The following is a 12,011-nucleotide window of genomic DNA, read 5'->3' as shown; positions in this document are numbered from 1 at the left end:
TCGTCTTAGTCTCCTCCAGGCCGTGACAGTTCCTCAGTCTTGCCTTATTTTTTATGACCTTGACTCTTCGGTGAGTTACTGGTGAGTTATTTTATAGAATTTCTCTCCATTCAGTTTTGAATGATTTCTCATGATTAGATTGTGTGGTTAGGAATTTTTGGCAAGAATCCCACAGAAGTGATGTTATGTCCCTTTCAGTGCAGCATATCAGGGGATATGTGATGTTGATATGTCTTATTATTGGTGCTATTAAGTTTGGTCATGAAGTTACGGCCGTGCTGGATTTCTCCACTGTGAAGTTATTGTTTTCTTTTTTTTTTTTTTGGAATTGATCAGTTTCTTTGGGGAAATACTCCGAGACCATGAAATCTCTCATTTTCTCTCAGATTTTCACTCACAGATTTTAGCATCCACTGGTGGATCTGGCCTGCAATAATTATTACCGTGGTGTTTGTCTAATGGTCATTTTGTATTTCTCTCATTCCTCCCGCATTTACTAATTGGAATTCTTTAGTAAAGAAGACCTGTCCCTTCCCCTCCATTTATGTTTTTTAGTTTATTATTTATGACATTAGTGTAGACTCATGGGTATTTATTTTATCCTGTGAATTATAATCCAACACTTTCATTATTTAGTTGTTCAAATTGTCCTGGCTTTGGCCATTGGAAGCTCCTTTAAGCTGGCTCCCATGTCTTTTTGACATTCCCCATCCTTTTTCAAGTACTGACTTATTTTCTGACTCTACAAGATGTTCCAGGTCTTCAGGTTTAACTTCTGTATTTCCTGTCCCAGTCCTAGAATCAGCCATTTCTCTAAGGAGCCCTGGTTCCTTTGATTGGAGAATGGTATTTAGAAACGAGGGTCTGGGCACTAGGTGTGCTCATCGTTACTGGAAGTCGTTGTTTCTAGGCTGTCTCCGCAGACAGAGCTAGAAAATATATATATGCATGTTAATCCAAGCTCACACACACCCTTTTTCCACTTCTGTATGCATCTATCTGAATATGCATGAAAAACCATGAGACGATACTGATTTCTCCAATTCCAGTCCAACACCATAAGGTGGTTCAGTCTAGACTTCTCCCTTTTCCTTATCTGCAACTTCTTTCTCCAACAATGAGAAACTGGCTCTCATTATCTGTGATCTGTTTACTTATTTGTTCAGTCCTAGCATACACATGAAGAAGTTGCAGGATTTTTAACGCACATCCCTATAAGAAACAGATTTAGTAACTAGAACACAGTATTTGTATGTGGTTCTTTTTGTCTTTAGCCTTACAGTATCCAGTGAAAATACTACTTTCCAGAGTTAACTCAAGGTGGTTCCTGTATTCCCCATTCCTTTCAGTGCGGTTATGCTAATCATTTATAGTACGGTCAATTTGTTGTTTGTTTCCCATTTTTGTACCCCGTGCCTCCCCATATCCTGGTCGATTTATTTCATTTGGGGTATGAAAATATTGTTGTGGTTCTAAGAGTCAAAGCCGTATATGGGGCTTCCCTGGTGGCGCAGTGGTTGAGAGTCCGCCTGCCAATGCAGGGGACACGGGTTCGTGCCTCCGTCCGGGAAGATCCCACATGCCGCGGAGTGGCTGGGCCCGTGAGCCATGGCCACCGAGCCTGCACGTCCGGAGCCCGTGCTCCGCAATGGGAGAGGCCACAACAGTGAGAGGCCCGCGTACTGCAAAAAAACAAAAACAAAAAAAACACAAAAATTAGTTTGTAGAAGAGATTCTGCCTTACGAGGAGGAGAGTGGTGACCGAGAAGGGAGGACGATAGGAAGGGGGAGAGGGAGGAGTGACCCAGGACTGAGGCGAGCGGGGTCAGCACGGGACCACATGCCTTAGTGCTTCTCTTACGTCCACCTGTGGGACTGATTCTTCAAAGCATGGGCCTGGAATATTCCAGAACACCAGGGAAGCATTGTGGGGTGCCGCCAGACCCTGGCCCATACTTCCGTCCCTAGGAGATGTGGACCCTCCAGTTCTGCCGTTTTGCACTAAGTCCCCCAAGAAAAGAAGCTTTCTTCCCAGCTGCATGGGGGGCTGCATGAGGAAGCTGGACCCAGGCAGGCCCTGCCCCTCTGACTAGCCCTGCCCAGGAGGGGAGATGACCCCTGTCTTGCATCACAGGTCATGTCAACGTGTGAAGAGGCGGTCTCCCTCTGCCCTTGGGCACCCCCTTCCCCCAACCCCCTCCCCCTCCAGCTCCAGGACTCACTGTGCTGTTCAGGGTCCCCAGTAAGGACTCATCCTTACTGGCTCAGAGGAGGAAGTTGGAGGTGGCAGCAGGCCCCGTTGTGGAATGTCTCAACACTACCCCACTGTGGCGGGGGGCATTCCCATTCCTGGCAGCAGCTGGAATTTCACAACTCGAGCTCCTTTTAGTAAGGTGGCAACGGGGGTTGGGAGGGGGATGCCAGGGGAAACCAGGCCTTGCCCACCAAGGCTTTGAGAAAAGGCATCATCCTTGGGGAGGGAGGGGTGCCACCTCTTCCCCATTCATCTCCGCCCCAAAGCCACGGGGGTTCTGCTGACAGAAGCGGCTGATGACTGACTCATCAAACAGAAATGAGCGTGCCAGAGGGCCAGGTGGCGAGCCGCGGGGTGCTGGCTTTACCCCCAGGACAGCTCAGCTGAGGATCCCCGGCCAGGCTCCCATCCCTCGGCTCCCACGGCCTAGCGCCTTGGGCAAGTCCAGCCTCTCTGAAGACCCAGGGCAAGCTCTAGATGGCCTCAGGATGCCAGGGAGGCGGGGGCACCCCGGGAACTCTGCCCAGTGCCAAAGGGTAAGGTCTTGATCGTCTCCAATGAACGGCAGAGGACACTGAGGCCAGGAGATGGGAATGTTGCTCGGGGCCCAGAGAAGGGAAGATGCGTGGGCCACGGGCCTTGGGGCGCGTGCTGGGGAGCAGCCCTTAGCCTGTACAGGCTGCTTGCAGCGGCCCCAGGATGCTGCTCTAAGGAGAGGGCTGCAGCAGGAGTGACAGCAGCTGAGGATGTGCATTTGCATCTTGCCTTTGTCTCAGTTACACTGCGACACAACAGGGCAGGGTGACTCATTCCTGCTTTGTGACACAGCCAACTTGTCTGTCGCAGCAGAGACCGGGCAGAGGGATCTTTAAACCTAGTTCACAGGGTTCAGCCCTCGCTCTGAGCTAGAGAATGACTGGGCCCCTCAAGCCACCATGGTCATCGCCTGGTCCAGCCTAGACTGTTGCTTCTGTGGGCCCTGGTCCTCTTTCTGGAGGAGGCAGGGCTGCAGTGGACAGCTGGCATAGACAGACGTGGCGGGCTCAAGATTCCCAGCGACCGGGAACGCAGGGCTCCTAATTAATGTTAGCTGATTGAGCCTGCGCTCGCTGGGGTAGAAACATGAATTAGTTTTATTTGTCTCCCAGGAACTGCATCTGACTGTGCCAAGCGGCAGGCAGAGCCAGACTCCCTGCGTTGCCGCCTCCTAGCTGTGTGACCTTAGGCAAGTTGTTTAACCTCTCTGTGCCACAGAGTGCCCACGCGCCCTCCAGCTTCCCCCAAAGGGGGTCCGACCTTCAGCCTCTTACTGCTGCGTTTCCCTCACCCGGCTGGGGGCCCTCCCGGTGAAGAATCAACAAAACAGCTCAAGTCTAGCTTTTCATCCAAGTATCTACCGCCACCTCCACCCTTCCGCAAGGAGCTCACATCTTTGCCTTGCCCAGCAGGGAGCCTGCCAGCCGCGCCTTCCGCTCCTCTTAGCCCTCCCATGGCTCCCAGGTAGCCCAGAAGTAGGTTTGCTGTCTGGATAGAGAGTGAGCTGAGAACAAAAGGGCAGCATCCCCTCCTGGCAGGTGTCCCGTCTGAATAAGGGATTCTTTTTAAGCTCCTCTGCCCTTGGCCTTGGGGAGAGAAAGGAGGACCCTCTGGAATGGTCGACAAGCCCTCCTCTCTTCCCAGTCCTCTTGTATTGACGGGGGTTGCGGAGTGGGCAGCTGTACCAGTTCTGGACCCGTACCTCCCGGCAACCCCCCAGCGTGGTCGCCGGCCCCCGGCCCTGACAGCTCACGGTGACTCTTAGCACTTTAGCAGGTGGGTCGTTGAGCACCTTCCCTGCCATTTGGGATTTCGGAAGTCCTGCTTTATATCCTAGTCGATTTTTTCTGGCGTTGATTCTCCCAGCCCCGCCCGGACCCGGGGTTGCCCCTTAGGCTCTCTGGGTCTCACCTCCTCCTCTGAGCACCGCCCCGGGGGCTGATCGGGGATGAATCAACCTGTGGGGACCAAGGCCTGCTGATGACATCTGGGCCAGCCACTTACGCTCCAAACTCATCCTTTTGAAGGTGCCTGGTCTTCTAGCTCCTCCAGTGGGTGCCGTCGGCCCTGAGCCTGCACAGGACCGAGCTCAAGAGTGTCTTGCACTTGGGTGTCCACTGCAGGCAGACGGACGAGGCCGCATCCTGAGTGTTCATGCCCAGGGACACGCATCCATGCTGGGCACCGGCACACCCGGGGAGGAGGGGCCTGATGTCTGCCTGGTGTGGCTCAGGGTCACAGACCCCCTGTCTGGACTGCACACAAAGAGTTGGCACACAGAAGGCCCTAAGGTGACCACGAAAGTTGCCCTAGAAGGGCCCAAGGACGTCTTTGGACATCCAGGTGCCACTAATGGAAACACCCAAGGTCCATGGCCCTGACTCACCAGTGAAAGTGTTTCTGATCTCAGTCTGCCACCTCAGCCGCAGAAGGGTGGGTGGCCTGGGGGGCTGCTCCGTCCTGGGCCCCGTGCTCCAGGTCTCAGCCCGTGGCAGGTCCATTCCTGCACCCAGACCTTTGCACCTGCTGCCTCCTCTTTCTGGAACATTCTTCCCCCTCACTTCTCTCCTGGCCTCCTCATCCAGCTAAAAGGTCCCTTCTGAGAGGCTCTCCTGACCTCCCAATGACCTGGAGGGGGCCCCCCACTTGGCCCCCTCCCAGCACCATCACTTTCTTCTCAGCGTATATCCCCCTCTGCCGTGACCTCTTTCTTCGTCTGTTAGGTCATCCCCTGTCTCTGTCTCCTACCACGGGGCACGCCTGCTTCATTCACTGCTGTGTCGTTAGTGCCCGGCACATAGTAAGGAGTTAGTAAATCCATGGAAGAATGAACGCATGCGTGCTGCTTTCCGTGTACCCACCCCCATGCCATCCCAGGGATATCACCGAAGTGAAGTGATGCTGGGCAGCTCACAAAGGGCTTCTGTTTCTCTGGGTGCCTGGTTCCTCCCTGGCTGGGGAAGTAGGAGGTTTTGCGTACTGGGTCCGGGGTAGGATTTCCTAGCTCTTTGCATGTCGTTTGCATGGCTCAGCTCTGAGCTCTGTGCTTCTGCTTGTGGTTTCCTGGTCCATCCCCTGTTCCACAGAGCTGGACCACTGCTTCCTCGACTTCCTTCTATGACCTGGCCTGACCGGCGAGCCATGGGAGTCTGCCTGGACGGGGTGAACGCAGTGAAATTCCCAAGGGAAAGTGGGCTTGTGGCAAAGACTGTAACAGGAGAGCTTTCGTGTCTTCTTTTCTTTTTTTAAATTTATTTATTTTTGGCTGCGTTGGGTCCTCATTGCTGCGCGCGGGCTTTCTCTAGTTGCGGTGAGCGGGGGCTACTTTTCGTTGCGGTGCGCGGGCTTCTGATTGCAGAGGCTTCTCTTGTTGCGGAGCACGGGCTCTAAGCGCACGGGCTTCAGTAGTTGTGGCTCACAGGCTCTAGAGCGCAGGCTCAGTAGTTGTGGCGCATGGGCTTAGCTGCTCCGCGGCATGTGGGATCTTCCTGGACCAGGGCTCGAATCCGTGTCCCCTGCATTGGCAGGCGGATTCATAACTACTGTGCCACCAGGGAAGTCCCAGCTTTTGTGTCTTGAAAGCTCGCTCAGCACATCCACTGTGGCATTTAATCTTCCCAACAGCCCTGGGGGGTTAGTACCATCGTCACACCCATTTTACAGATCAGTCAACTGAGGTTCAGAAAAGTTTAAAGAAACTGCCCATTTGCATGGCTAGCAAATACCAGAGTTGAGATCTGAATCCAAGTCTGTTGATGCCAGAGGCCAGGATTATTTGCTGCACTGCACTACCTGTCACAGCTTCCTGAGAGACCCAGGAGCCCCGACACATCACTGTGAAGCTGGGCTGGCCCTGCTGGAGGCTTTCAGAATGTGGCCCTTGGCATGGTTCCCTACCTGGTGCTAAAACCCCTTCTTAGATCTCCTCCACAGCAGCCCTCCAGCCTGAGCTAAACACCCCGGCTCTCTCCTCAGTAGGACGGGGGAAAGAAGGGGGTTCTTTTTTTTTTTTTGGCTGTGCCGCATGGCTTGTGGGATTTCAGTTCCCCAGTCAGGGATTGAACCCGGGCCCTCGGCAGCGAGAGCGTGGCGTCCGCTAACCACTGGACCGCCAGGGAGTTCCCAGAGGAATTCCCAGAAGGGGGTTCTTTGAAAGACCAAGCCAAGCAAGGTCTTTGAATAACTGGTAACATTGCTAAGCCTCGGAGACAGCAAAGAAAAATGGCCGAAGTGGAGGTGAGGGCAGAAAAGGACCAGGGGCCTGTGGCCTGGGCACCCAAGCAGAGGATGTGGCGGGGTGGAGGTGTGGCATGTGTGAAGGCAGCCCCTGCCGGGCCCGAGCATCAGAGCCCCCGGCGCACTGGCGGGGAGCTCTGTGACCAGGCTCATGGCCATCCCTGAGGGGTGGGGCACGCAGGCCTGGAAATTCAGAGAAAGTCCCCCACGTGATCCTGATTTTTCCTTTGAGGTCCTCCTGCCCAGCACGGGGGTCTGGTCACGCCACGGGCACTCCCTGGGCTGTTGCAGCCACTCACCCCTGCCGGGGGTGGGGGCGGGGAGGGAGGGAGGGCCGCACCTCTCCACTCCCCCCCGCCACCCCTCACTTCCCGTAGCCTATGCTGGTGGGCCACAGGCGTGCCCTGCCGTTCTGAGCCGCACCGCCAGGAGCCCAGGAGCCGGTCCAGCCCCGGAGGCAGCTGGCTCACGGCACCGGCTGTGAGTGCCCGCTGTCTCTGCCAGCTGCCCTGCTAGGCCATGTGCTTCTCGAGTCCGGGGTTCTCCAGGCCGACCAGCGTCTGTCCCCCATGCAGGCGATGACTCAGGATGCAGCCAGGGGCCACGACGTGCACGGAGGACCGCATCCAGCACGCCCTGGAGCGCTGCTTGCACGGGCTCAGCCTCAGTCGCCGCTCCACCTCCTGGTCAGGTAGGTCCCAGGGAGCCGGGGAGGCGCATCCGGGGCCCAGGGGAGCTGCGGGGGCTGTGGTGAGCACCGGTTCAGGCACGGAACTGGCAGGTTCTGGTTCCAGCCCTGCGTGTGTGACTCCGCGGACCTCACCTGGGCAGGTGCTCAGCACAGCAGCTGATGGAGAGTGGCCCCCGGTGGGTGGCAGTTTCTCCTTTCCCCCAGGCAGCCTTCCTCATCCTCCTCGTGAGCTAGAAGCTTAGCTCCCTGAAGAAGGCACTGGACTAGCTTAAAAATGCCACACTGCTGATTTCAGAAGAGCAGCTGGGTATCTCTAGACAGTTCTCCCCAGAATCCTCCTGTTTTCCTGGTATCTCGTTCTCTCCACAGCCCCATCCTCCTCTTCCTCATAGAACAAAGGAGAATCTCAGCAGAACTTCAGGGGATAGGAGGCCTCCATGTTACATGATCCCCAGGACTGAGAAACAGGGGTATCTGTAGGCTGGGGCCGTTGTCTCCAAGGCTAGAGATTAACTTAGTAACTCCTTACGCTCAAAAAGATTTTCCGCGCCTCACTTGCCTCCCTAACTACCCCACGAGGTAGATACCCATGCTCCTTGAACATAACTGGTTCCTTCCTACCTCAGGACCTTTGCACTTGCTGCCTGGAATTCTTCCCTCAGAACGACGCAGAGCTGGCCCCTTCTCATTCAGGTCTCAACTCAAATGTCCCCTCCCCTCAGAGGCTTTCCTTGGCCACTGGAATTAAGCGGATCTGACTTAAAACTGTCTCTCACTGGCTGTAGGAACTTGTGCAAGTCCCTTAGCCTCTCAGGACTCACCTGCCTTGCCTGTAAAATGAGAATAATAACAGCAGGAACCACCTTCCCGAGGGGGGGATGGGAGATTCAATGGAGGTGATGTGTGAAAGGCCTGGCACCTTAGAGGTACATAGTAGGTGGTCACTAAATGACAGTTTTCTTCCTTCTGGCCTCCTACCCAGGTTTTAAGGAGACTAAGCTTCTAGAATTGAGGGGCCATCAAGTCAAAGAATACAAAAATATCTGACTATAGCAAATTTTACTAAAACCCGTGACCATATGAACACATTGCTTGGGGCCTGCAGCCCCTCAGAAGGAGCTCGTGCACATGAGGGGGCCACTTCCACCCCCACTGTTCTCATTCCCCATCACACACACACACACACACACACACACACACACACACACAGAGAGACCACAGACCTCTGTGACTGCCTCTTTAATTTGGGGGGAGTTTACCCATGCTGACTGCAGGGAAGCAGAGATTGACAAAAATAAGAAAGTCTGGGGAAGTTACAGAGTGACAAAGTGCTCCTCATAGCTTTCAAAATTCCCGGGCTCCACTGCCCAGCAGTTCCGGGAGGTCCCGTGGCTGTTGCAGACTCAGCCTTGTGTCCTGGGGTGGCGATCTCTGCTTCTGTGCCCCTTCGCTGCATCTCGGAGGATGTGGGAAAGCTGGTGCTCTCCAGAGGCACAGGGAGCAGAGTCGTGGCCAGTCCTTGGCTTCTGAGGGAGATCCCAGCCCCTCTCTGTGGCTCTTACGCCTCCTGTCTATGCAGGAAGAAGAAACTTATCATTATCTTGATGGGGCATCATAGGGTCGAGTGTGTTGATCCAGAATTTCCTGAGACTCTTACTTCAGAAGGGAATGCCCCAGTGCAGCCCCAGGAATTGCCACTTCCCTCCAACCCACAACTGACCCCTGGCCTCTCCCTCCCTTTGCAGCTGGGCTGTGTCTCAACTGCTGGAGCCTGCAGGAGCTGGTCAGCAGGGATCCAGGCCACTTCCTTATCCTCCTGGAGCAGATCCTGCAGAAAACCCGCGAGGTGAGGGCTCGGCCTGGGTTTGAAGGGCAGCGCTGGGATCAGTCTCATAGAGTCGAGAAATAGGTCCCCACAGAATGGCAGTTCTGGGGTGCCTGGACCACCAGGGGGGCTTGGTGGAAGCACTGGCAGCCTGAGTTCTCTGCTTCGATGGTGTTTGTGGATTGAAGGCCTCAGGAAGGGGCGTGGTCCTTTTGCTATGAACATGTGCTGGGTGAGCCAGGGTCCCCAGTTTAAGCTGCTTTTTAAGACAGACATTGCTTGTAAGTCAAGGTGTCGACTACAAGGGAGGGAGGACGCGCTCCCGAATTCCTTTCCCCCCAAAGACGCAGATGCAAAGAGAAAACAAAGATGCAAAAGAGAAAACTGATTGGAGAGGTAAACCGAGACCTCCTCTAACAGTTCAGTAAACAGGCCTTTATGACTCAGAAGAAGAGCGTGTTGAAAGCAGATCTGGGGGACTTCCCAGGCCGTCCAGTGGTCAGGACTCTGCACTTCCACTGCCGGGGGCACGGGTTCAATCGCTGGTCAGGGAACTAAGCTCCCACATGCCGCGTGGCCAAAAGAAATTAAAAAACAACAACAAGAAAACAAACTTGATTTGGGCTGGGGTTCCAGAACAGGCACGAGTCCCTAAAGATGTTTTATCTGTATTTTTAAATACATGACTGAGTTGGAAAACGCACGTCTTTCTCAGCTGTCCCTTTACCTCTAAGAAAAAAGTCTTGGTTTATCAAGACACCCAAGGTTTCAATTCTGGCGCCACCAGTTACCTGGTGCTTTTATACGCTGATCACAAGGAGACCAACTCAGAAGAGCTAAAGCACCTCTGAAGTGCTTACCTTATAAACCCAAATATAAAGGAACAACTACTGTATAGCAACAGGGGGAGGGTTTTATAGAAGGGGCCAAGCAGCAAGTGTACGGGACACATGGTCTATTCAGGACCGTGAAGGAGAATTCTATTTGATCCTGCTGCCGTCACCAGGCACAGCAGAGGTGGTGGGGCTTCCTCTGCTTCTTCAACACCCATGAATTCCAGATGGGTTGGGAGACCGCTAGTATTTTAACCAAAGAATTCTAACTTGTGTCTATACGTGCTCGTTCGTGGTGTGGTGGGTGAGCTTTATCAAAGAGATGATTCACAAAAGAATCAATAGAACTTTTAAACAATATGGAAAATGTTGCTTCAGTTATAGTAAAAGAAATGTAAATGAAAACCATAATGACACAGCTTTTGCCTAGCAAATTCGCAAAAACATTAGAATAACCACTGCAGGGAAGGGTGTAGTGAGATGGCATTTTCATACATACACAGTATGATAAATGGCAAAATTCTTTTGGAAAGCAACTTGGCGATACATTTCGAAGATCGTAAATATGTTTACAGTCTTGTATCCACTCATTCCACTTCTTGAGCTCTATCCAAGGTAAATAATGCAAATTATAGAAAAAGGAGTGAACACAAAGATTTTCACTGCACAGGTACTTAAAATGCAAGAAAATAATCTCAAATGTCTAAAGCTAATAAATTATGGAGCTCTACCAGAGGGAGTATTATATAGGTAATAAAAATGATGGATAGTATCCAAGGGTAGAAACAAAATTTAATATATTAAAAAATTGCGGGGAATTCCCTGGTGATCTAGTGGTTAGGACTCAGCACTTTCACTGCTGGGGCCCGGGTTCTGTCCCTGGTTGGGGAACTAAGCTCCTGCAAGCCTGCAGAGCTGCCAAAACAAATTGCATCGTTAAAATTTATTAAATGGTTTAGGGAAAATTGATTAAACGTTTCCAAAAATATGGAGTGAAATTCCAAATTCGTATTATACAGAACTCTAGGTGGACTAAAGGTTTAAATTTAAGAAAGTGAAGCTTCCAAGAAAAGAACAAAAACCATATATGAATATTTACTTGAACCTTGCATGCAAAAGTGAAAATCCATAAAGGAAAAAGCTAACGCTTGTAAGTTATGTACATAAAAAAAATCCGGAAAATTCAAAGACCAACAACAAACCGGAAAACATATTTACAATACAAATAATAGATAAATGTGTAACTAGGAGGGGGGGAAATATGGTCTTAGAGATGATGTATAGATGATGTATGTATAAATCCATACATGGATTTATAGATGATGATGTATAAATCCATTTATACATATTGGATTTATACATGTATAAACCCATTTATAATATTGTACGTAAAAGACATGAAGAGTAAAAATATACAACTTTGCAGAGGAAACTACGCAGAGAAAAATGGTGTAAGGAGAAGTACACTGAAATATTAGTTGTGGCTGAGTTTGGAAGGGGGATATCGTGGGTTTTTTTTTTTTTACTTCTATTTTCTAAATGTTTGTCTTGTGATTACATTACTTTTCACTTAAAAAAAAAAAAGAAAAAGAAAAGAAAGAAATAGAGAAGAGAGCAGTGCTTGGTGGTGCACCTGTGATGAGCCTGCCCCCCTCCTGTCCCCCTCACAGGTCCAAGAGAAGGGCACCTATGACCTCCTCGCCCCCCTGGCTCTGCTCTTCTACTCCACTGTCCTCTGTGTAAGTTCCGGCTGGGCCAGGCTGGGGGAGGTTGGGGAGGAGAGGGAGAACAGCCTCCATGGAGGGGGCAGAGCCCTCACAGCTCAGAGGATAAACACGCAGAGAGAGAAACTGTCCACCAGTGACACTTCAGGTGGGTGTCACTCCTCTGATGGCTTCAGAATAGCCATTTGAGAGGCCTCCAGTAAGTCCACGTGGATGCCGTCGTGCCTGGAGTATCTGGGCACCCATGCAGGGGATACGGTCACAGCCCTTTCACAAACCGCAGGAGAGATTCTGTTAAAGACATGTGATGTCCACCTCCTTTTGTACCGCAGTGCTCAGTTTCCCCCACTGCCGTCACCCCCTGTTCACCAGACCAGTGGCATCAAATGACTCCACGTACACTGAGTCGGTC

At 52.0% G+C, this 12,011-nt stretch overlaps 1 protein-coding gene across 4 annotated transcripts in view; it reads left to right on the top strand.

Moving 5' to 3' along the window:
- PIK3R5 (phosphoinositide-3-kinase regulatory subunit 5) overlaps nucleotides 1-12,011 on the top strand; it is a 73,424-nt gene that overhangs the window by 37,070 nt on the left and 24,343 nt on the right. For all 4 annotated transcript variants that reach the window (XR_003438032.1, XM_027131046.1, XM_027131045.1 and 1 more), the window contains exons 2-4: nucleotides 7,102-7,217; nucleotides 8,963-9,063; nucleotides 11,546-11,614. Coding sequence is in view for 3 of the 4 variants with exons in the window: in XM_027131046.1 (XP_026986847.1) it covers nucleotides 7,115-7,217; nucleotides 8,963-9,063; nucleotides 11,546-11,614 (273 nt within the window). In the remaining variant the exon portion in view is untranslated. The remainder of the gene's footprint in view (nucleotides 1-7,101; nucleotides 7,218-8,962; nucleotides 9,064-11,545; nucleotides 11,615-12,011) is intronic.

The sequence above is a fragment of the Aethalodelphis obliquidens genome, unplaced genomic scaffold, assembly GCF_003676395.1.
Source record: "Aethalodelphis obliquidens isolate GAN/ISIS:26980383/991018 unplaced genomic scaffold, ASM367639v1 scaffold38, whole genome shotgun sequence".
In the NCBI taxonomy this organism is placed as follows: domain Eukaryota; kingdom Metazoa; phylum Chordata; class Mammalia; order Artiodactyla; family Delphinidae; genus Aethalodelphis; species Aethalodelphis obliquidens.
The sequence above is the reverse complement of the archived record's forward strand: the minus strand, read 5'-3'. Positions and strand labels throughout refer to the sequence as shown.